Source organism: Anabrus simplex, chromosome 2, assembly GCF_040414725.1.
Source record: "Anabrus simplex isolate iqAnaSimp1 chromosome 2, ASM4041472v1, whole genome shotgun sequence".
NCBI classification, from domain to species: domain Eukaryota; kingdom Metazoa; phylum Arthropoda; class Insecta; order Orthoptera; family Tettigoniidae; genus Anabrus; species Anabrus simplex.
The window spans coordinates 749,720,631-749,747,492 of record NC_090266.1 but is presented as its reverse complement, the minus strand read 5'-3'; the positions used below and the strand labels follow the sequence as shown (position 1 = coordinate 749,747,492).

General features: G+C 38.1%; 1 protein-coding gene across 1 annotated transcript in view; it reads left to right on the top strand.

Moving 5' to 3' along the window:
* Elp2 (elongator complex protein 2) overlaps positions 1-26,862 on the top strand; it is a 273,780-nt gene that overhangs the window by 125,862 nt on the left and 121,056 nt on the right. The window contains exon 6 of the mRNA XM_068226276.1: positions 23,564-23,722. Coding sequence (XP_068082377.1) covers positions 23,564-23,722 — 159 coding nt within the window. The remainder of the gene's footprint in view (positions 1-23,563; positions 23,723-26,862) is intronic.

Genomic DNA, 26,862 nt, shown 5'->3' with positions numbered 1-26,862 from the left:
TTTTCAAGCCCCCGATCAAGGACTGCAGTAAAATGCCAACCTTTTCCTCGGCTTTCAGTTTGCTTTCTTCATTCATTGAAAGCTGGTATTTCTGAAATTGTCGTGGCAGTGTTCAGTAGTTTCTTCTTGATATTTGCAGGGTAGTTATTTCATCATGCATAGAGAACAGTCAACATTAAATACCAAAAGTAAATACATTTACTGAAATTTATTTTATTTATTTATTTAGCACATGGCATTTAGTGTCGGGAGTGTCCAAGGACATGTTTGGCTCGCCTAGTGCAGGTTTTTCTATTTGACACCCATAGGCAGTCTGCACATCTGGAGGAGAGACATTATCATCATCATCATCATCATCATCATCATCATCTAGGGTCTAGTTACATTTGCCAATGAACTTTCGTTTGAGCCCACAAATCAAATCCCTCATTCTTTCTGAGTGAGCCTGCTTGCATTCCTCTGTCCAAGGGACATCCTGTCTTCTTTCTGGTTGTTCGTTTCTGTTTAGCCCATTTCTCACCATCTTTTTTGGCAGAGATTTCTGTCAAAGGCATCTTTGGGTTTGATTTTTAGCATTTGAAGGTCTTCTTTGGTGTCTCTAAACCAAGTCATCATGATTATAGGTTTTGAATAGAAAATGTGAAAGATCAACCTGTTTCCGTCCATTTGTTTGAGGTGACCATAATATCCTACCCATCATTTGCGGATGGTGTCTGTAATTTTCTCTCAGACTTCCTTGTTGGATCTTTCTCGATTGATGCCATTCTTGTAATTTGATCTCATGATTCCTCTAATGATTCTGTGCTGCTTTATCTCAAGCTCTTTGAGGAGTCTTTTATTGGCATTTAGGGTAAGGTTTTGGCTGCATAAACAACTACTGGTTTCAGAACCGTTTCATAGTGACGTATCTTAGTGTTTGGGGAAAGGCATTGTTTGCTGTAGATCGTGCGTGATGTTTGGTGGGCTAATTCAAGTTTGCGATTTGTTCCCTAAGTGCTTCCTTGTCCAGTCCATTTTCCATGATTGTCTCACTCAGGTATTTTAATTTTTCTACTCGGCTCATGTACCTGTATTTCTTTTGGAGTTTTAGTGGTGCGTCTTTGATGTTAGTTACTACTTGTGTTTTTTCAAGTGATATCTGCAGGCCAGTTTATTTGGTGATTTCCTTTAACAGTTTGATTTGAATCCTAGCAGTTTCTGTGTCGTTTGATAGAATGGCGATCTCATTGGCAAAAGCTAGAGTCTGCTGTGATCCTCAAGAATGAAGTTGAAAAGCATCAGAGAGAGCCCATCAACGTGTCTTACTCCTATTTTGACCTCAGAAGAATCACAGAGACATCCTTAGAAGTTTATATCTTGGATGTTTTATCTGTCAGGGTGGCTTTAATTAATCCCTGCAGTTTCAGGTCAACCCCTAATTCGTTAAAGATGTTTAGCAGCACTTCACGGTATATCGAGTCGTATGCTATCTTAAAGTCCACAGAGACTGACGTGGACTGCTTTGGACCTTGGAGTACAATACGTGATGATCGTTTTGAGGTTCGACTGTAGAGCGACTTTTCCTGAAGCCCTGTTGGTGTTCAACTATTTGATGCTCTACTTTGACTTTTAAAAGCTCCAGGATGGCAAGTGAGAGAATTTCGTAAGTTACTGGTAGCAGGGATGATGATGATGATGATGATGATGATGATGATGATGATGATGATAATTTTTTTTCCATGGCATGGCTCAGACTATGAAGCCTGCTATTCTGCCAAGCCATGTCTTAAATGCTCCACATACAGTTTAAAAATACATTTCTCACACACACACACACACACACACACACACACACACACACACACACACACACACACACACACACACACACACACACACACACACACACACACACACACACACACACACACACACACACACACACACACACACACACACACACACACACACACACACACACACACACACACACACACACACACACACACACACACACACACACACACACACACACACACACACACACACACACACACACACACACACACACACACACACACACACACACACACACACACACACACACACACACACACACACACACACACACACACACACACACACACACACACACACACACACACACACACACACACACTCTCTCTCTCTCTCTCTCTCTCTCTCTCTCTCTCTCTCTCTCTCTCTCTCTCTCTCTCTCTCTCTCTCTCTCTCACATACTAAACTCTACACACAGTTATAAAAAATATATTAAAGGAAAGAAAAAAAATGTGTATTAAATAACCCAGAATAAAGAAACTTGCCTTAATTTTTCAATAAACACAAATTTAGCACAAAACTTAGTAACACACTGAATGAAATAACAAAATAGGAAATAACAAAACAGGAAATCAGAATTTGTTTATTTACAATTAACTTAATCCTAAGTACTGCTGCCAACATTTCTTTTTAAATACTAGTTCAGGTATGGTGTATTTGGTATTTTGAGGATTAGGTCAGGTGCAGCTCTGGTTGGGATGTTATGAATTGTTGAGAGCAACTGGAAAGAATCTGTTACAGGGTGTCTGCTTGTACATTATTTTTTGGTGTAGAAGCAAAGAGAGATTTACAATGCTGGTTTAAGCCAATTTAGCTCATCGAATGCAGGAGATATATGATGAAATATTGGAATGTTCGTTTTAAAGTCCATACAAGCATTCTGAGCTCTCTGAAGTCTAATAGAGAGGGCACCACTTAGTCTGTCATACAGTGTCACAATAGTCAAATGAAGGCATTATTAGCTCTTGAACAAACACCTTTCTGACCTTGAAAGGAAGTAAATCTTTAATTCTTTTTAAGTGGGTGAAGGAAAAAAAAAAGCATTCTTTGGCATATAGCTGTTACATAATCTGTAAAGTCAAGGTTTTTGTTCAGTATTAATCCTATGTTTTTAACTTTGTTTTCAAAAGGGATAACAATTCCATTCAAAGATATTGGGTGGATATTTACATTTGTTAAGGGATTATAGGTTTTGGATGTACCTATCATTATAGCTTGAGATATCACAGGATTAATTCTGATTCCGTAAGGGCTTGATTCACTTTCGTGTGAGCATAGACTAGTAAATTATCTGCGTATAGATGATATTTAAGAGTTTTCAATATTTGATGAAATATCATTAACAGAGCGGAACCTCGATTACCTGTTCCCGGAAACCACGTTTTCCTGGATTATTCGTTCAAATGATGTGGTCCTGCGAGCATCGTAATTAAATCATGTTGTAAAAATCCTGCGTTATTTATTCCTCGAAGAAACGATTTCCCGGATCAACCGTCTAGAAATTTCAGTCCCACCAATGCTAAATCCTTGATCAAGCATGTATCAAGGAAAAGTTTCATGAAAAAATGGCTATGACATACCTATGTATCTTGACGTTAACATCCCATCATTGCGATAATTAAAGCAAGTACTGTTCTGGGAAAGCGATCGGTGGTAAACTTGCACAAGGGACAATCTTAGCATCGCTTTCAGCTGGTATTATTTAGGCAATCCTCATAAATCATAAAGCAGAGAGTGACCACAATTGGAAGGAGACATAGAACATTTCAACAGCTCTACTTGAAGACGGAACGAGTTTTGTTGAATGTTCGTACTTGTAAAACATCTACATTATCTCCAGGGTTAGAAGTTTATTTTTGACTTCTTTCAATTGTATTGCCGAACAGGTTTTCCACACTTTCCACAGGTCACTATATAGTCACTGTGCTTTCAGGCAGCAATCGAAATTGCTCCTTCCTAACACGAATTTGGTATTTTAATATGATCGGCGATTATGTTCTTGAGACCAGAAATGCAAACTGTCCACTTCATATCCGTATCGATAAGTCAATCTGATAATCACAATAATGTTTTTCCACCTAATCGATAACTTTTTATTCTTTGCCTTTGGCAAATCTATAAGAAAATTAACAAATACAGTACCTGTTTCAACTGCTTTGCAGTCATCAGCTGTACGAACAGGAGCTTTGGTGATAATACATTAAAAGTAAGCACATGTGTGTTCTTTAGTCATTCTTAAGAAATATCCCATGGGAAACTAAAAACTTACAAACTAATTGAGGGAGGAAGGTAGTGTTGTTGGGAGGGGATTATGTGTGGATTGGGCAGAGGTGAAGGTGGTTGCTTAGTGATACTTAGCGTCTAACATATTAAAAATACTTATCAGTACTTAAAATAGCTTAAAATGTCTTATAAAAAAATGTGAATACGCTTAAAAATACTAGTCCACTTTTCACTGAGTATAGTAGGAGTATGTTGGACGTTATTTTCCTTTGAGTGTCCAGCTTCTCATCACCAGGTATAAAAACTTCTTTTGATGTTTTTGAAGGTTGTTTACCTTGCTTTAACTTATTTTCCTTCGGAGGATACACTGGTTGTGTTGGGAGTTTCAATGTGTTCAAATTCATCTAAATGGGTAGCTTGCACATTGTCTGTAACTGGCAGAAAATACGCGAATGTCATTAAATGTATTTTTGTTTTGAATTTTACATGTTGACTCATTAAGAAGTTGGGGGTGTGTTAAGAATATTCTTCACTTACCGATACTTGGTGTACGTCCTTACTACTCTCACTATGCTTGGTGTTGGTCTGTGTCTACCATCCTCGACCTGGTGAAGTAGCGGTGTGCCAACGCCTGCTTACTAGTGTGATCCGGTGGGGGAAGGGGAGGCAAGGGCATGTCGTCAACAGCTGTTTCTCGGGGGGGGGAGAGGATTTTAGTTGCGACATCATGATGTCATACTTGTTGTTTTTGTTTGCTGAATACGTTTGTTTTCTTTTTAATAGTTCCTTGTATTTAAGTATGAGTTCGTAAAGGGGGTTTTCTTGTTCATTCATGTTGTTTAAATTCCGGTCCTTATTCTCTGATTTATCGAGAAGGATATGGATATTTTCCAGATTGTTCACGAGTTCTCCTTTTCTCCTTTATTTATCCTTATGATGATTTCGAGGTCTTGTTTAATGTTAGTGAATTTATGTCCCGTTTATTTCATATGAGCCCCCATTGCAGAGAATCTTTGTTTCTCAGCATTAATGTGTTTATGATATCTTATTAAAATGTACATCCCTGACTGTCCCACGTACAAGCTCCTGCATTGGTTGCGTGTTAACTTATATATACCTGACTGCTGATATTCTTCCTCTTTGTGTTTGTTAATTGTGTTATGGTTGAAAAATCTATATTTATTATTGTTGTTCATTGAAAAGGCTATTTTGATATTGTGTTCTTGAATAAGTTCGTGAGTGCATAAATTTTAGGATTATTGTACGTGAATTTTTTGTACTTCTTTGTTTTGTCCGACTGTTCTATCAGGTTTATTTGTTGTTTATATTTACGCTTAGTGATTATTTCATTGATGACACTAAGGCTAAAGCCGTTGAACAAGGCTTGTTTACGAATGTAATCAAACTCTTTATTCCTCTCTTTTTCAGTCATTGGGATTTCAAAGGCTCTATTGACAAAACTATGATATGCGGATTTCTTGTGTGAATCAGGACGTAGAGAATTATTTTTAATTGTAGTTGGCATAAATGTAGGTTTCCTGTGTATTCCAAACTGAAATTGGTTTGCTGTCCGAGTTGTTTTAATGTCCAAAAAGTTAAGGGAACCTCCTCCTCCTTCTCCTCCTCCTTCTTCTTCTTCTTCTTCCATGAACTTTATATTTGGGTCCAGAGTGTTCAGTACGTTCCAAATATTTTGACTATCGTTAAGATCTTTGTTTATTATTGCTTATGTATCATCAAGATATCGTAACCAAAGGCAAGTCATTTAATATGGACTACATTCCGAGAATGTTCTAGGTGGTCTAAATATTTGTTGGCTAGGATGCCTGAAGTCGGAGCTCCCATGGGGAGGCCGTCTTGTTGGTATATTTTGTTGTTTAAGTTGAAATAATTGTGATTAAGTACAAATTTAAGAATGATCATCAAGTCCTCTATCTTTGGTACACTAATACGTTTGTGATTGAACAGATTTGTTTTAATGACCTTGATAGTTTCCTCTATGGGGATGTTAGTGTACAAGTCTTTGATGTAGAACGAGCATGTGACAAGAGATGGAGTGTGTTTAAAATTCTTGATTGCCTTACAAAAATTGCTAGAGTTTTTTATGGAAGTTTTGGTGTAAAAACATAGTTGTGAGTTAAGAACTTGTGTACAAATTAGGAAGTTTCATAAGTGGGACTCTTACAAAAATTAATTATGGGTCTAATTGGTACTTTTTTGTGTGTGTAGTTTGGGCATGGCTCTTGCCTTTGGGAGTCCTGGGTTCATGTTTATAAGTTTCTGTATTTCTTGCTCACTTAAAAGGAAGGATATTTGTTTAAATATCCCCTTCAAATTTCTCTGTATTCGTGTAGTGGGGTCTTTATCTATGACCTTGAATTTATTGTTGTTGAAAAAAGCCTGTTTTTTCAATATATTCAGTTTTGTTTAGTATGACTATTGTTCCTCCTTTATCTGCTTTTGTTATGACTACGTTCCCTTGTTTAATTTTTTGCTGAAGCTCTTTATTTATACACTGAAACTCCCAACACAACAGTGTATCCTCTGAAGCCAAATAAGTTAAAGCAAGAAGAACAAGTACTAAAGGAACTTCAAAAGAAGTTTTTTTACCTGGTGATAAGAAGCTGGGCACTCAAAGGAAAATAATGACCAACAGACTCCTACTATACTCAGGAAAAAGTGGACCCGTATTTTTAAGCATATTCACGTACAGTAGAAGTCCGTTATAGCGACGATATTTTTCTATCCCTTCAAAATTCCTATATTAAACTGTGTATCGTCCTTCGGTTTTAGCGAGAACCCTATCACTGGCGCATCCGTTATTACGAGCGATTAAGCGCGTGCGTTTTTTTCCATTACCGATATTTATGCACCCCAGCGATGATATTGCATGCGATCGATTACCTTCGGCATCGTTTCCTCACTATGTGCACTAGCGATTTCTCTCGTCGACATTCGAAGGCAATGTTGGAGTCGATTAGTAATATCCGTCGACAGTTGTTCCGTAAAGAAAATTCAAAATGAAAGAGAACATATTTTCGTAATAAATGCGTAAATAACGTGTCCGATAATGGTTGTTAACTCGTTAAAATTAAGGCTGACTAAACGACCGCTTAATTTTGAGGCTAAATACTGCAATTAAGTAAGAATGGGATATACCTTGAGATATGGCAGAGTGCTTAATTGATTTCAGAGGTTAGTTTATATTTTGTCGCGCCTGGTTAAATTACGGAAAGGCTATTATGAAAATTTATAGCGAGAAAGGTATAATTTCTCTACTGGCGCTTGAAGTGTGTTTTTATAATACGTATAGTACGGTTAAGTTAGGATACGTGACGCTGCTTGAATATGAAAATTGAAACGTTTGCAACAAAATGCTATCGATCATCTTCGGTACGGTATAGTTTTCTCACTTTGTGCATTTGCGAGCTCTCTCGTTGATATTCAAAGGCGATGTTGGAGTTTAGTAATACCCATTGACTGCTGTTCTCCAAAGAGAATTGGAAATGAAAGAGGAAAACATGTTTTCGTAATAAATGCGTAAATAACGTGGCCGATAGCAGTTGTTAACAAGTTAAAAATAAAGACTGAAGTAAACGATATCTTAATTTTAATGTTATATACGGAAATTAAGTAAGAATGTGATACACCTCAAGATATGGCAGAGTACATCACTGATTTTAGAGGATATTTCATATCTTCCCTCGTCTAGTTACAGCTATTTACATGTAAATTTTTCGGGTAGTGCGTTTCAAATATGTTTTCATCATAGGCTACATATACGGTTAGGTTAGGTGACGCTGTTTGAAGAAGAAAGCTGAGGCGTTTGCCACAGAAATCTCTGGAGTGATACCGTATTTCTCCGAATCCAAGACTTTTTCTCAGAGTCTAATGCGAAAACTCAAGGGTTGTTGCATTCGCAACCTAACAGGAAGTTAATGGATAGCACTGGCAACTATCGCGGTAACCACGCTGCTTCTTTTCACACGCGCACAGAACTCGTTGACAATAAACGACCGCCTCTTTACTACACATCGCTAGCCGCGACAACCGGTTGTACAGAGCCTGTGTGTTTCTCAAATCTGCAGAATGGAATCAAAGCATGCGATCCTTCGAATTCTTAGAAAAGCCATGGCTACTCAGTGGCAGAGTCATAACGCTTCTATTGTACAGTAATAAAGAATCTTAGGAAGGGAGGGAAAAAGGAAATGAACAGTGTTTTGAGCAATTCAGGTGAACTCATATTGTCAGGATCAGATTTTCAGTATACACCAGATAATTGAATAATGCTATGAGAGGAATAGGCAGTTGTGTTTATGTTTCGTAGATCTAGAGATAGCGCATGACAGGGTACCGAGGGAAAAGATGTTCGCCATACTGAGGGACTATGGCATTAAAGGTAGATTATTAAAATCAATCAAAGGCATTTATGTTGACAATTGGGCTTCAATGAGAATTGATGGTAGAAAGAGTTCTTGGTTCAGGGTACTTACAGGGGTTAGACAACCTTCGCTGTTCGTAGTTTACATGGTTCATCTGCTGAAAGGTATAAAATGGCAGGGAGGGATTCAGTTAGGTGGAAATGTAGTAAGCAATCTGGCCTATGCTGACGTCTTGGTCTTAATGGCAGATTGTGCCGAAAGCCTGCAGTCAAATATCTTGGAACTTGAAAATAGGCCCAATGAGTATGGTATGAAAATTAGCCTTTCAAAGACTAAATTGATGTCAGCAGGTAAGAAATTCAACAGAATTGAATGTCAGATCGGTGATACAAAGCTAGAACAGGTCAATAATTTCAAGCATTTAGGTTGTGTGTTCTCTCAGGGTGGTAATATAGTAAGTGAGATTGAATCAAGGTGTAGTAAAGCTAATGCAGTGAGCTCGCAGTTGCGATCAACAGTATTCTGTTAGAAGGAAGTCAGCTCCCAGACGAAGCTATCTTTACATCGGTCAGTTTTCAGACCAACTTTGCTTTACGGGAGCGAAAGCTGGGTGGACTCAGGATATCTTATTCATAAGTTAGAAGTAACAGACATGAAAGTAGCAAGAATGATTGCTGGTACTAACAGTTGGGGAAAATGGCAGGAGGGTACTCGGAATGAGGAGATAGTCTAATTTAGGAATGAACTTGATGGCTGAAGCTGTACGCATAAACTGGCTTTGTTGGTGGTGTCATGTGAGGCGAACGGAGGAGGTTAGGTTACCTAGGAGAATAATGGACTCTGTTATGGAGGGTAAGAGATGTAGAGGGAGACCAAGACGATGATGGGCAAACTCAGTTTCTAACGATTTCAAGATAAGAGGTACAGAACTAAATGAGGCCACAGCACTAGTTGCAAATAGAAGACTATGGCGACATTTATTAAACTCACAGAGGCTTGCATACTGAACGCTGAAAGGCATAACAGTCTATAATGATAATGTATGTATGTATGTATGTATGTATGTATGTATGTATGTATGTATGTATGTATGCATGTATGTATGTATGTATGTATGTATGTATTAATGTATGTATGTATGTATGTAAGCAGGATACTGTTTTCTGGTTTCAGGCAAATAACAGCTTGCTTCCACTGTGTAGGATAAATGCCAGACATAAGGGGTTTATCGATGATGATGATGATGATGATGATGATGATGATGATGTTCAATATATTAAAACTAATACCATCATAGCCAGTAGCACGCAGTCTTATAGGCAGGAAGGCTTGCTTCACTTGAGCAGGTGTGACATGAGAGAAATGTACTTGTTCAGTGTTTGGCTGCTGATCACATTCAATTTTGTTCAAATATTATTTTTACTTTGTTTTATCAAACTTCGTCTTGCTACAATGTGTGTGCTAAGCTATGCTATTAATTAGTTTGCTGCTTTCAATAGCCTTATCTAAACCTATATCTTATCAGATCTCCACAGCTTAGCAATGTCGTTGGTTTTTAGATGAGAATGGGCTAGGGTGGAGATGATTGCGATGATGATGATGATGATGATGATGATGATGATGATGATGATGATGATGATGATGATGATGGGTGAGGGTGAAATCCAGTGTTGGCACATAACCTACTCCAGTTGAATAACACCAAGGGGTCCTGCTCCAGGGTTAACATCTCCATCTGATGGACAAATCACTATCTGCAGCATCATAGCCCTTCACTCCGTATGAACCCTGTAAAGAGGTTTGAAATTAAACCCAGGCTTTTGGTACGCAATCTAGTGATTAGAAATTGTCTACCATCACCTCTTCCACCCTGCCGGACAGCATTCTAATGATGAAAGTTTTTTCTGCCAACGGGATTCAAACGAGCTAACCACATTGCCAGACCATATAGACTGATGCCTCAAAACCAGTACACTAAGATTTGAATCACTATTAAGGCAGAAGAAGAAGAAGAAGAAGAAGCATCAGTTTTAACAAGCAAGGTATTCAAGAAAGCATTTGTGGTCATTTACCATGAGCTAGAAACCTAAAGCTGTGATGGAAGCCAAAACGATCAGAAATTGTGTTACCAGCAGAAAATATGATATTGAGGAACTATGTATTCATGCTTGGAGGAAGACGGAAAAATTAAAAAGTAACGGTGATCGTAGAGCTTTCCAAGAGCAGAGTGCACAGTTTTCCAGTATTGAAGAGCAACTTGATAAATACGTGACTGAAAGACCTCGACTAGATAATAGTGTATCAACTGAAATATGCCAAATAAAATTATTAGAGATCATTGAGGAATTGGGTGGTGATATGTATTTGACTGATGGATCAATTCTATTCTGTGAAGTGTGTGAAATATCTGTGAACTGTGGGGGAAAAAAAAAAAAGCCATATTTTGCAGCATGTAGAAGCCATTGTGTGGAAGAAAAGCAGGAGAGCCAAAAGCAACTCTGATCTTTTTGTTTGCAATATCCGAATGCCAAAAACATACAGTTGAGTAGTACCAAACTAATTTTCAGTTTCAAGCCTCTCTGGCATAGGTTTGAGAGAAGTTATTTTGTACAATAATTACCTTTAGACATCTTTGTTTGTACTTTCGATCTTTCAGCATTTAAGGGCTGTTTTAATTTACATGCAGAAGGGAAAAAAGTCTGTTGAAATATGTTAGTTTGAAGTTTTAACTACATTTATATTGGTTCAGTTAACATGTTGTGAGAAAGATATGCCTAAGTGCAGTTTAGAATTGCAGTGTAGTTATTTTATTAGGTAGTATCTTGCTTGCTTTATTGTTGTGTAATCTGTTCTATATTGCAAGAAATAAATTTCATATTTAACCCCGTATTGTCACCTTAACAGTGTTATGGTACTTTTTGGTTAAAAAATCCACCTATACAATACACTTCTTTTTATTCTTTTCAGAATAACAATTTCCTAAAAAATGGGATATGTTTCTTTCCCATGGGGACATTTTCAGCCATAATCATAAGACAAAATATACAATAAATAGAACAAGGATACATTTAAAAAAGCACACACATTAAAAGACACTGGGTAGTTCTTATGAGCGTTCTGTCCAATGCCGATTAAAAACATTAACCGTTGTCAACTTGCTGTGCATGCAGTTAGAGTATAAAATATGTGGGAATGGTCACGAAGTGTTCATTTTTAATGCAATTTCCTTTTCAAAAACTTAGACCTGCAAATATACTGGAAAAGTTGGATTGTAGAAATATTACAGCTTAATAATTATTCAAATCTTTATGTATTGGTCTTGAGGGAGATTCATGTTTTTTATTTGACAGTAGGTTGATGTACTCATGTCTGAATTTATTCATTCATTTACTTCTATCAACCAAGATTTATCTCTCCTCTGATTAGTCAACAAAGGTACCCTTCTCAATAACATTGAGTATATATTCATTAATATAGACCAAAGGTGCAATCCAAATTACAACTTGAACAAAATATCTGAAAGTATTAATATTTTATTTGATGAGATTAGTAAAAAATTCTTCTCAACTCCGCAACAGGCCAAAACTACTCATTCCCACTCCCTGCTTACTAACCCCTGCATTTCTTCCCCTACACGTTTGCTGCTGCAGGCATGTGATCAGCCTGCAGACAGTTCAGTTCAAAACAGCACACGAGCTGATCACAACACAAGACCGGCATGGATGTAAGTGTTCAAATGCACCTCCTTTGACCACGGCCTAAGATCAGTCAAGTTCGTTTCTCAGTTATTGTTTCTTCCTTTCAGACTCCTTCCTTCTTACATCTTGCAAAGACAAGCCCAGTCTGTGTACATTTTTAAGAAAAGCTCCTCCTATTGTTTCACAACTTCAAAAAATAGAATCAACCTACTGTCAAATAAGAAACATGAACTTCCCTCAAGACCAATAAATGAGTATTTTAATTACTATTAAGCTGTAACATTTCTGCAATCCAACTTTTCCAGTATATTTGTAGGTCTAAGTTTTCCAAAAGAAAGTTGCATAAAAAATGAACACTTTGCGACCAGTTTTTACGTAATTTCAACTCTAATTGCATGCATGCATAGCAAGTTGACAATGTTTAATGTTTTTAATCGGCATTGGACAGAACACTCATTAGAACTGCCCAATATCTTTTAATGTGTGTGCTTTTTTAAATTTAACCATGTTCTATTTATTGTGTATTTTGTCTTATGATTATGGCTGATGTCCCCATGGGAATGAAACATAACCCATTTTATTAGAAAATTGTTATTCTGAAAAGAAGTGCATTGTAAAGGCGGATTTTTTTTTTTAAAATGCCAAAAAGCACCAATCCATCTGTTGTTCAGCATTTAATATCAATATTCATTTCTGTTATTGTGTAGTAGGATGACGATAATAATAGTAACCTGTTCAGTTCTAGATTCAGTATATATGTTATTTAGTTTAAACTGCATTTATCTAGGGCAGTTGTAGTTTCTGTTGCACATAGTACAAAAAGAAATAATCAGTCTAAGAATTTAAGTATTTGTAAAAACGACATTTCCATTGTTTCAGTTAACCCTGTTAAATTTAGGATATGGATAAGTGCAGTGTAGTTATTTTATTAGATAGTATCATGCATGCTCTATTTTTTTTTTCAAAGTCAAAGTCAAAGATACCCGTCTCCCTTAATCTCGAAAACCATAGATTAGGGAGAGGGTATTGTTTATTGTAACCGTTTCATAATTTGTGATACATGCAGTATACAAAATTAGGAGGAGTAACCTGAAATAACTATTGAAATTGTGTTAATAAATGGTACATTCAATGAATATTAATATAAACACAGATGATTAGAAATTGAACAGAGAAAGAATAACCTGAACTGAATGTTGGAGTTGCGTTGATAGCATGCTCTATTGCTGTGTGATCCCTGTGTAATCCTTTCTATATTTCAGCATGTTTGTTTTTGTTAAGAAGGAAGCCATTCTTCTTCTGTATCAACTCTGTTATTATAACCTTGAAGATTTTCAGTCTGTCAAAGCATGAAATAATATAACGTTTAGAACACTATAAAATACATTCTGTTAATATTGTGTTCTCTTACAGGTATGTTACAGTGTTAATGTTATACTTATCAATTAATGACTGTTTTCATTTTTGTAACCGCATGGTAGGATAATTAATAATAATAATAATAATAATAATAATAATAATAATAATAATAATAATAATAATAATAATAATTAGTCTTCTTATTTACACATACTATTTAGTTTAAACTGCATTTCTGTAGTTTATCAACCTGTTACTCCTATTGTTTTATCATTGGGATATACCCAAGGAGAATTGTAGTGTAGTTATTTTATTGTTTAGTATCTTGCTTGCCTTGTTACCTTGTAATTCTTGAGTAGTATACAGTATTTCTTTTCTTAGGTACACATTTTTTTATTCACAGAATAAATCATTTTAATTTATATTCATCTATATATATAAAATAACTTTTCCTGACTGACTGACTGACTGACTGACTGACTGACTGATTCATCATCGCCGAGCCAAAACTACTGGACATAAAGAAATTAAATTTTGGGGATACATTCATATTAAGATGTAGGTGATCGCTAAGAGAGGATTTTTGGATATACCGCTGCTAACGTGGTGAAAACGGGGGTGAAATTTTAAAATGAGTGTATCTGTATCTCAAAACTTTAAAAGTTTACAGATGTAAAAATTGGTATTTAAAATGTTCTTTAAAAATAAGGACACACGTATTTTTTTGTTTTCAGAAAATCCGATTAGGGGGGTGAAAAAGGGTGAAAAAGGGGTTGAATGGCTTTAATCAGGATACCGGTACTTATATCTCAGAAACTGAAGATATTACAGACCTGAAAATTGGTACTTTTGATCTCTTTTAAAAATTAAGAAACATGTATTTTTTGTTTTTGGAAAATCCAATTAATGGGAGGGTGAAAAGGGGGTGAATTTTTAAAATGAGTGTATATCTCAAAACTTTTCAAGTTTATAGATGTAAAAATTGGTATTTAGAATCTTCATTAAAAATAAAGAAACACGTATTATTGTTTGTTTTTGGGCAATCCCAATAGGAGGGGTGAAAAGGGGTGATAAAGGGGTTGAGTGCCTTTAATGAGGATACTTATATCTCAGAAACTGAAGATATTACAGACCTGAAAATTGGTGTTTGGGATCTCCTTTAAAAATAAACACGTATTTTTTTGTTTTTGGAAAATCCAATTAACGGCGGTTAAACAGGAGTGACAAATTGGGGTGAATTTTTTGAAAGACTATATCTACAAAATATCTGAGAAACGTAGAATGTTACAGACGTAAAAAGTGGTATTTGGAATCTCCTGTAAATGTAAAGAAACATAGGTGATTTGCTTTTGGAAACTCCTCTGAAGGGGAACTAAAAAGGAGGTGAAATTTTAAAATGAGAACTTGTACAGTATATCTCAAAAAACTTAACATGTTACAGAAGTAAAAAAATGGGATTTTATATCTCTATTAAAAATAAAGAATCGTGTATTTTTAGTTTTAGGAAATACCACTTGGCTGGAGGGGGGAGGGTGTAAAAGTGACTGAAAATTGTGTTGAATTCTTTTAATTAGGCTACTGTTATCTCAAAAATGAAGATGTTATAGACGTGAAATTTGATATTTGGAATCTGCTTTAAAAGTAAAGAAACGCGTATTCTCGGAAAATCCAATTAATCGGGAGGGGGGGGGGAGTTGAAAGAATTGAAAAATTGATTTAATTGTATGAGAATACTTACATCTAATAAAAACTCAAGTTTTTTGGGCCTACAGACGTGAAAATTGGTATTTGGATCTCCTTTAAAAACAAAGGAAAACCCGTTTTGTGGGGGGGAATCATCTTGGGGGGGCGGGAGTGAAAAGGAGTTGAATTCCTTTCATGAGGACACATAAATCAAAAACTGAAGAAGTTAGTCGTGATAATTGGTATTTAGAAGATCCTTTACTATTAAAGAAACAAGTATTTTTTGCCGGAAAATTCACTTAGGGGTAGGAGTGTGAATGTGAAGAAAATTGAATTATTTTTATCTCTAAACTGAAGGTAATAGACATGAACATTGGTGTTTGGAATCTCCTTTAAACATAAAGAAACACGCCTTCTTTTAGGTTTTTACTTGGGGCGGGGGGGGGGGGGGGGGTAAATAAACTTAACGCCGGTGGGGTATAAAAGGAGGTGAGACCAATTGATTTTATTGTTCATAATGTATTTATAAGGAGCTTCCGTTGCTCAGGCCGCAGCGCGCCGGCCTCTCACAGCTGGGTTCCGTGGTTCAAATCCTGGTCTCTCCATGTGACATTTGTGCTGGACAAAACAGATGCTGGACAGGTTTTCTCCGTATACTCCGGTTTTCCCGGTCATAATTCATTCCAGCAACACTGTCCAATATAATTTCAATTCATTTGTAATTCATTAATCATTGCTCCAGAGGAGTGCGACAGGTTTTGGCATCCGGCACAATTCCTATTGTCGCCGATAGATGGGGACTTCATTCATTCCATTCCTGACCCTGTCGAATGACTGGAAACAGGCTGTAGATTTTCAATGTACTTATTCTGATCATAAACCGATCATTTTTTATCTTGGGTTCGTTTGCAAGAGCCATTTTTCCTTCGGAGAACGTTCTTAGATTACAGTAGATTCTCCTGGCATATAAATAAAAATTTAAACACATTTGAAATAAACGATAGGAATGAGATTGACCGTCCAATTGTTCACCTCTATAATAAGGTCAATAATGGAGGGAAGTATGTCATTCGTATCACCAGAAATCCCGTACACTTGCCTGTACGCGACAATGGTGCTGGTCACATTGTCAACAATGACAATGGCAGAAGATGTAATTTACCGCCAAGTAGCGGTCTTGCATCTTGCTGTGGGGTACAGACCATCTATAATAATAATAATAATAATAATAATAATAATAATAATAATAATATTCTGGACCGTCGTCAAATGTGCGGACTGCGCTGGAAACGGTTCCTGGATGGGTAATGACTAAGAATGCAGTCCGGTCATGGGTTCAGTATCACCAAGGCACCCAAGATGACACCTCGCTGGATCTCCTCAAGGATTTGATCCATATTAACACGTTGGGTGCCACATGCCGCCATATGGCGTCACGGTGGTCTTCAAATTTGAGATGGCGTGACGCCATATGGCGGCACACCGTTCTTGATATCAGAGTTGGCGTGACGCCATATGGCGGCAGAGTTGAGTTTCAGGCGATGCACCATAGATAATCAGCTGTGACATCTATGCGCGTAAAATTTGTACTACATGAAGGGCGAACTTCAGGGTCTATTCCAGCTATGTATTTTTACTCTATGCCACCATGTGGCTCCACAGTATTCTTCCGAAGCCACTGACTGGCCAGTGGTCATTGTCACAGGTGAAAGTGCACCAGGCATTGTTTATTCCTCGTTTACGTACGTATTATCACTCAGTTTATATAGTTGTGCAAAAATATAAAAAATGGAAGATATTGGTAATAATCTTACGAGGGGACACATACATGTGTTACACTCGGATTCGGTTGAAATTAGGTAGGAATAATCGTGGGAGGCAGTAGAATGCTAAGGTGAAAACTGCATGTACCCAGCGCAAGTTTAAACGCCAAAATTGAACAAATAAATAGTCATAAAATTAGAAGTGCCGCGGGAGTATCGGGGTGTGGCGGAGAGGTAGGGAGGAGCGAAGCAGTGGACGTGAACCAACCGGGCTGCGTCGAGCTGCGCTAGCAGCCAGGTAGCGCATAGTTAGCGCGTTCCCCTTAACTTCCCGATCAGATGTGCAAAACGTAAATATGAAAATAGCACATGAAACAAGTGTACAAAGGACGATGTTTGAACAACGATGCCAGTAAGGTTTGAAAAATTACGAGTAACAAGAACTCGGGCGTGCCGAGACGCATATTTTCATTGTTTAGAGTTATCAGAAAATTGTTCACAACAATATGTAATGTAATATAAGTACTTGTTTTGCATTGTACTAGGTTTTCATAAATATTGCGTTAATTTGAATTAGCAAATAAATATTCCGTATTTGAAATTCGTATTGCACATTCCATGACAAAAACTTCTGTGACACCATACGGCGTCACGCTACATTTTATCTTTCCTAAAAATTGATGTGACGCCATATTGCGTCACACATGACCATGGTATGGTGAGATAAAATTTACTTAGTACATCATATAAATACATCCCAAGATTATATAAACAGACTACAACGCGTACAATTGCTTTGGCACCAGCGGAATGCAATTCAAAAACATGCCTGGCACTAGTGGAATAGTGTGCTACAATCGGCTCGGCACTCAACGTGTTAAAAATGCTTATAGGAAAAGATGGCAAAGATTTAGGGACCCAACTGACATGGTGGAATACCTGGAACTATCCCGGGAAGTACGAAATCGATTGCTGGAAAGAAGATTGAAAAATGGGAGGAAACTTGCCGTAATTTATTAGAAAACGAGCCAGATCGCGATTTTTTGGCGTATTCTCTCAGAAAACGAGTCAGATCGCAAATTTCGGCGGATTATGTATAAAACAATAAGCATTCAATTCTAAATTTCAGTAAAATACTGTAGCGAAGCACGGGTATCTTGCTAGTATTTTCATAATATTTCATATTTCTGTGATTAAGATTAAAGAATGACTGAGAAATGCAGGTTTAGCTCTGCTGGTATGAATGGGCATTACGGAGTATGAGGGAGGAGATAGATAGTTGGATTTGAGGAGATAATTAGGCTCCTAACAGAGGGCAGTAAGGAAGGTAGGTCTCCCTCGAACCATTTACGGTGTATGATAGGTAGGTTAGAGGGAGGGGAAGTAAGGGAGAAAGTTGTGGAAGACAAGTGGGCAAATGTTTTAAAGGGAAATTAAATTGGTGCTAATGGAACTAGTCAGCGGAGGATTTTAGAAGTATTGGTAAGGAATCGGTTTGAGTCACTGCTGGTAGAACATTGGAGGGAAGATGGAGTACATCCAAGCATTACAGAAGAGGAAAGAGAAAGGTAGGAAAGGGAAACAAGTTGAGGATAGGAAGAAGGAGGTGGAGCTGGGTCATTAGATGGTGAAAAGGAAGGGGGAAAATCTTCTGCAGCCATCAGGGAAGATAAGGGAGACCAGGAGAGGAGGGGATCTGGTGAGTTGGGGGTGGGGGGCTTGAGGCTGTGGTCATTGCAGACTCCATTGTTAGGCACATGGGGGAAGTGTGTGGAGGAAAGGGAACGAGCTTGGAGTGTTATCCAGGAATTAGGTTAAGACAGATGTTAAGGAAAATGGAAGTGAAGGAAGAGGGTGAGGATAAAGTGATAGTTTCTCATGTTTGTACCAACAATGTAAGGCATGCAAGAATAAATACCAATGTCTTTGGGGGATCTGGTTAATACAGCACGGGATAAATTTAAGGGAGCGGTGATTATTATGAGGGAGATGTTGTGTAGGAGCAATACCGACTGGAGGCTGTTTGGGGATTTTAGGGTCACTATGGAGAGAGTACATGAGAAACTGGGAGTGAGATTTGTAAATCTCACTGGGCGGGTAGGAGATAGGGTTCTGCACTCAGATGGCCCTCTCTTGAACCACATGGGTACGTATAAATTAGCGAGTTCATTTAGAAGGGTTACAGGATGGTAGATTCAGGGAAAGGACTAGGAAGCAGTGATGAGAGTACATGGAGGTGGAAGTCAAGGACAAACTAAAGTTGTTAGTGTTCAACTGTAGAAGTATTGTAAGGAACAAGATAAATTAATTTAATATTATGTTGCTTGAATCATCAGTCCATACACTGGTTTGCTGCAGCATCCATGCCACCCTATCCTGTGCTAACCTTTTCATCTCTACATAATTGCTGCATCTTACATCTACTGTAATCTGCTTGTCATATTCATACCTTGGTCTACCTTACTGTTCCTACTGCCTACCCTTCCCTCAAAAACCAACTGAACATGTCCTGGGTGTCTTAAGATGTGTCCTAACATTCATGATTCGATCTATCCATCTCACCTTCAACATTCTTCTGTAACACCACATTTCAAAAGCTTCTATTATCTTTTTTCTGAGATAGTTATCGTCCATATTTCACTTCCATACAATGCAGTGCTCCAGATGAAAGTCTTCAAGAACATCTTTCTAATTCTTATATCAATGTTCAAAGTGAGCAAATTCAGTTTCTTAAGAAAGGCCTTCCTTGTCTGTCCTAATCTGCATTTTAGCTCCTTCTTCCTTCTGCTGTCATTAGTTATTTCACTACCCAACTAACAATATTCATCTACTTCTTTTAAGACTTCATTTCGTCATCTAACATATATTTTTTTTTCTGTGCAGTTTACTTTACGTTACACAGACACAGATAGGTCCTATGACAACAATGGGATAGGAAAGGGCTGGGAATTGGAAGGAAGCGGTTGTGGCCTTAATTATGGTACAACCCTAGCATTTGCTTGGTGCAAAGATGGTAAACCACGGAAAACCATCTTCAGGGCTGCCAACAGTGGGGTTCGAACCCACTATCTCCTGATTGCAAGCTTACAGCCACACGACCCTAATCGCTCGGCCACTTGCTCGGTCATCTAATATTACCTGCATCATCTGACTTCATTTGACTGTACTCCATTACCTTTGTTTTCGCCTTATTTTATTTTCATCTTGTACTTCATAAGCAAGACTCCGTCTATACCATTCAGCAATTTCTCTAGATCTTCTGCAGTCTCAGATAAAGTAAAGATATCATTTTGATTTCCTCTCCTTTGATTGTGATTCCATTTCCAAATTCCTCTTTGATTTCCTTTACTGCCTGTTCTACGTAAACACTGAAAAGGAGGGAGAACAAACTGCATCCTTGCTTCACTCCTTTTTGGATTGCTGCTGCTTCTTCAAAGCCCTCGATTCTTATCACTGCAGATTGTACAGATTATACAGATTGTAGATAATTCTTCTTTCTCGGTATCTGATCCCGATCACCTTCAGAATCTCAGATAGCTTGGCCCAGTCAACATTATCGAATGCCTTTTCTAGATCTACGAACACCATGTACGTAGGCTTGTCCTTAATTTGATCCTATAAGATCAGACATAAAGTCAGGTTTGCTTCACGTGTTCCTACATTTCTTCTGAAGCCAAATTGATCTTCTCCTAACTCAGTTTCAACTTTTCTTTCAATTCTTCTTTAAATAATACATGTTAAAATTTTGCAGGCATGAGATATTAAACTAATGTTGCAGTAGTTTTCACACCTGTCAGCACTGGCTTTCTTGGGAATAGATATAACAACATTCTGCTGAAAATTGGATGTCACTTCTCCTGTCTCATACATCTTACACACTAAATGGTATAGCCTTACAATGCTAGTTTCTCCTGAGGCAGTCAGTAATTCTGAGGGAATATCATCAATTCCACGTGCTTTGTTTGTATTTAGATCTCTCAAAGCTCTGTGAAATTCTTACCTCAATATTGGGTCTCCCATTTCATCAGCATCAACAGCCTCTTCTTGTTCCAGAACCATATCATCTATGTCTTTACCTTGATAAACTGTTGGATATGTTCCTGCCATCGTTCTGTCTTGTCTACTTTCCCTAGGAGTGATTTTCCATATGAGCTTGTAATATTCATATACCTAGTTTTCCTTTTTCCAAAGGTTTCCTTGATTTTCCTGTATGCAGCATCTCCCTTTTCTACAGCCTTCAACATCCTTGCACTTCTCCTTCAGCCATTCTTCCTTAGTTGTCCTGCACTATCTATCTACTTCTTTCTTTAATTGCCTGTATTCTTTTCTGCCCTCTTAATTTTTTGGATTCTTGTATTTTTGTCGTTCATCAATCAGGTCTAGTATTTCCTGAGTTATCCATTGATTTTTAGGTGATCTTTCTTTTCTTCCAAACATTTCTTCAGCAGCCCTACTGACCTCATTCTTCCTCTATTTTGTTTTCCTTCAGCCTTTTCGTTTCGTCCTTGGGCAACATTTTCCTTGAAATAATCTATCACACTCTTTTCTTTCAAATTGTCGAGATCCCATCTCCTTGCATTCCATCCTTTCTTAAATTTCTTCAATTTCAGATGGTGTTTCATGACCAACAAGTTGTGGCCAGATTCCTTGTTTGCTCCTGGGAAGGTCTTGCAATCCAACACATGGTTTCAAAATTTTTGCCTAATCATAATGAGCTCGCAGTGTTCCAGGCCTCGTCCACGTATACATCCGTCATTTGTGATGTTTGAACCAAGTACTAGCAAGGACTATATTATGATCGGTGCAGAATTCAACCAACCGACTTCCTCTTTCATTCCTCTGTCCCAGTCTGAATTCTCCTACTGCATTACATTCTCTTCCTTGGCGTACCACTGTATTACAATCTGCCATCACAAATTCTCGTCTTTTGCATATTGTATTAAATCTTCTATCTCTTCATATATTCTTTTGATTTCCTCATCATCTGCTGAACTTGTAGGCATATAGACCTGCAATATTGTGGTGGGCATTGGTTTATTGTCTATCTTGACAACAATAATCCTTTCAATATGCTGGTTGTAGTAGCTTACCCGCTGCTCTGTTTTTGTATTCATTATGAAACCAACTCCTGCATTTGCCCTGTTTGATTTTGTGTTGATAATTCAGTAGTCACCTGACCAAAAATCCTGCTCTTCCTGCCAACTTGCTTGACTCAAACCAACTACATCTAACTTTTATATATCTATTTCCCCTTTCAGATTCTCAAACCTACCACAACGATTCAAACTTCTGTTATTCCACGCTCCGACTCGCAAAATGTTGGTATCCATGTTCCTGATGATTGTCCCCTCTCATGTAGTCCTCACCCGGAAGTCTGAATGGTGGACAATTTTACTTCCGTAATATTTTACCCAGGAGGAAGCCATCATCAGTACAGCATTCATACAGAGAGAACTGCATGTCCTCGGGTGTTAGTTACTGCTGTTGTTTCCCATTGCTTTCACCTGTGTAACAGAATCAACACAGCTAACCGTGTTGAGTATTATTACAAGGTCATATCAGTCAGCCGTCTAGACTGCTGCCCTTGCAACTTCTGAAAGGCTGCTACACCCCTTTCGATGAACCATTTGTTAGTCTGGACTCTTGACAGATTGGTACACACAAGCCTCCTCACCACTGCAAAGTCATGTGGTTCACAGAGGAGGAGTAATTTAATAGTTACATATATTTACCAGATGTTACTATAGAAGTTGAATCATGATTGAGAAGTGTTGCTCTGAATGCGGAAATTTTCACCTATAACCTTGAGTGTTCCTTGTAGAGACAGGATAGAATTGAAATGTGGTGGAGTATTCATACTGGTGAAAAGAATTTTGCAGGCTATGAAAAAGTGAAAGATGAGAAACATAACATTTCAGGTTTAAGACTCATCTCTGAAGATAATGGGCATGGGCAGTCCTTTTGGGTTGTCCATTCCTGGAAGGGGTGATGCTGACATGGAATTATATGATAAGATGATCAGCTGTGTGGGGAAGGATACAGAAAGGAACGTGATTGTAGTGGTGATCACAATTTATCTAATGTTATCTGGGAAGGTAATGCAAATGACAGAAAGCATGACCAAAAAATTGTAAAAAAGTTAATCTGAGAAGGGCAGCTGAATCAGAAAGTGATGGAACCAACTAATATCTTCCACACGGGAAAAACTGGAGGAAATTCACTGGATACCTCTGGAACACCATACAGTCCATATTTATCTCATTGCGACTACCATTTGTTTGGACCACTCAAACAAGACCTAGGCGGACAGTCGTTCGATGATGATGCAAGTGTAGAAGAGTTTGGGAGCAACTGTCTCCACACACACCCCTCTTCTTTCTGGGATGGCATCAAAAACTTACCAAACCGATGGAGCAAATGTGAATTGAAAGCTGGACACTATGTAGAAAAGTGATCTCTATACGTGTATTTTTTTGGGTGATACAATAAATTTTAAAAACTAATTTCCGCTTACATCTGATCCGCACTCGTACATGTACTGTGCTAAAGTTCCTCATTAAAATCAGCCCTTCCTTATGTTGTCTGATTAATATTCTTTTCCTTTGTTTATTTTTTTCAGGAATCAGGTCATTGGAAGCCTCTTGTACCAGTTGGAGGGCATTTCGATGAGGTTCGCGATATACAGTGGGAGCCTCACGGTACCTTCTTGATGTCAGTCAGTAAGGACCAGACAACACGCATACATGCTCCATGGGTTCGTCCCGAGAATTGTGAGAGTGTGAGTTTTTGATGTATATTGTTTTATTGATTATTACAAGTTCATTTTAATAATTTCTTTGATTTATCTTCTTTTTTAATTTACAAAGAAGACTAGTCCGTAAAGATCAATCAAGGAAAGTTATGTTTTTACACACTTGGATGATGAAAAGATTTGCTGCATTGAAAACCTCTTCTACTCTGCCTTCCTGATCATTACAGTATACAGAGAGAACTGCATGTCTTCAGGTGTTAGTTACAGCTGTAGTTTCCCATTGCTTTCACCTGTGTAACAGAATCAACACAGCTAACCGTGTTGAGTATCAGATGATTGATTAGAGAGATGAAATCACACCGCAAAATTTATTAGTTATCACCCAGTATTTGCTACTTAGTCACTAGAAATGATAAATATTTTCCTGTTTTACTCTTTAAAATTTATCTGCATTTTTCAATATTTGGAAATGTTTTGAGAGTTTTGTATGGAACTTGAATGTATTCTTCAGGCTTGTTCAATTTTGTTTGGGTGGCCGATGACCTTCAATGTTAGGTCCCTTTAAACAAGTATCATCATCAGCAATTTTGCTGATGAGTAATGTATTTAGGATTATCAAAATGCTGTGCTGTATGTAAAATGTTTTGTTGATTTTCAGTTAAAAAATGTTTATTTATACTATGATGTACAGCATAAGTTAATGATTTACGAATCACCTTCTTCCATACAAAGAATGAAACCTGACTTGGGGCCAATCAAATACAACACACACACTCTCAATAACAGTGTTCTTTTATATAATTATGTATAAATAAAATTATAGTATTTTTGTATACATCAAAGTTTTGCCTCGTTTCTAATTTTTACCGAGGTTTAGGTATACCAAGTCGAAAGTTGATAGATAGATAGATAGATACCGTATTTACTGGTCTATAACATGCCCTCTCTCTGTCCCCCTTAAGTTTCAACTATTATTGGGGGTTAAAAGTATACTTGGAAAAAAAATCACAAAAAATCTTTCAATTGACCAGGCAGCAAGTGCAACATTTTAGGTAACGGTAAATCCCATGCTTATGCACCACATGTGCATGGGCTTTGGCCTTTGTTACTCTTTCCCCGACTCTAGATTACTCAAAGCCCTTCCAGCTTATGAGCTCCACATTCTGCACGGCTGCACGTAGTGTGTAGTTGGGAACATCCAGTTCACAAGCAGGAGTGAAAATGAGCAAGAGAACAAGATTTATGGCATGCTTCAAGTTGAAACTATTAGAATATGCTGTAGAAAATGCGAGTGGGAGTGGTGAGTTGAAAATATGGAGTGCAGCTGCGTATGATTCATTATTGGCGTAACCAGAGAGAGAAATTATTGGGAGCAAAGAAAATATCTAATTCCTTCGGCAGTGTGAAGAAAGGAAAATATGCAAATGTGGACATACAAGTTCTAGGGTGGGTTCGAAAAACAAGAGGCAATGGCAATGCTATAAATCTTAAATTGATAGTGTTTAAAGTGCGTGAAATTGCACAAAGCTTGATATTGTAGGGAAGCAAGTAGAGGTCACTCAGAATATTTTGTGCGCTGGATGGGCTTAAATTTATGGAGAAGGACATCACTATACCAGTGGCTTCCATCAGATTATACTGACAATATGATTGAATTTCACTGTTTTGTTGAAAGACTTCAGGCATTGGAACGCTGCATAGCCATGAACTCTACATGGTGCTGTGGTGTGTGGCGTTTAGTCATGTGTCCAGTCAGCTGTGGTAATACAGGAGGAGACTGATACAAAATTGTTAACATCTGCTATTGTCACTTTTTGTGTAAATACAGTTTTAACCCATTCAAATCACAATAAATGGCCACATTGTTGACTGTGGAATCAGATTTAATTTGCCTGTCAGTAGTTTGAGCATCGAGCAATTGGCCGAGTGGCTTGGGTCATGTAGTAACTATCAGCTTGCATTCGGGAGATAGTGGGTTCGAACCCCACTGTCGGCAGCCCTGAAAGTGGTTTTCTGTAGCTTCCCATTTTCACACAAGGCAAATGCTGGGGTTGTACCTGTAAGACCACAGTTGCTTCCTTCCCACTCCTAACCCTTTCCTATCCCATTGCCACCATAAGACCTATTTGTGTCCTTGCAATGTAAAGCATATTCTACAAAAAAAAAAAAAGGTTGAGCGTACATGTCGCACAAAAAGATGCATAAAACATACATAAAATACTCACTTCCTCATACGTTTCTGCTTATGCAGGTCGTTCATAAAAGCCTCCATGGCTCAGGCTGCAGCACGCCGGCCAGCCTCTCATCGCTGGGTTCCGTGGTTCAAATCATGTTCACTCCATGTGAGATTTGCACTGGACAAAGCGGAGGCGGACAGGTTTTTCTCCAGGTACTCTGGTTTTTCCTGTCGTAACTCATTCCAGCAACACTCTGCAATATCATTTCATTTCATCTGTCATTCATTAATCATTGCCCCAGAGGAGGGCGACAGGCTTCGGCAGTCGGCACACTTCCTTTCCTCGCCACTAGATGGGGGCTTTATTCGTTCCATTCCTGACCCGGTCGATTGACTGGAAACAGGCTGTGGATTTTCATTTTCATCTTATGCCCCTGGATGTTTCTGTGGGACCATGAGAAACAACTGGTGTATGCACAGGAGCCAAGCAATCCTGGTCACCTTAGACACTCATCACCGAGGCATGCTGATCTGCTACACAGGAGATGTTGCAACGTGCCAGACGGTCCTTACAACATCGTGTACAGCTCTGTATCAATCGCGGAGATCGTCAGTTCGAGCAGGTGCTGCATTAAGACTTAGGTAACTGAAATCCTGTCACTTGTTCCCTAGCCTCTTCCAACCTAGCTCCATACCATATTCCATCATACCATATTCTATCATACCAAAGGCCCTTTTCAGGGCCAAATAAACAAAGCAGTCTGTGGAAAGTATTAACTATGCAACCTTGCCACATCCCAGCCAACTAGCTGTGAAAGAAAAAAAGAAAGAAAAAAAGAAAAAAAACCTTTCCATGAGATTTGAACCTTGGAGCACAGTCCACCATCATGGTATCTGTTCCTGGTCTATATGTGCGTGTCCTGTTGTAAGCTACGTGTTCTTCGTATCTGTGCTCGTTTTACGGGTTCGTTTGAGGTACCCATAATTAATT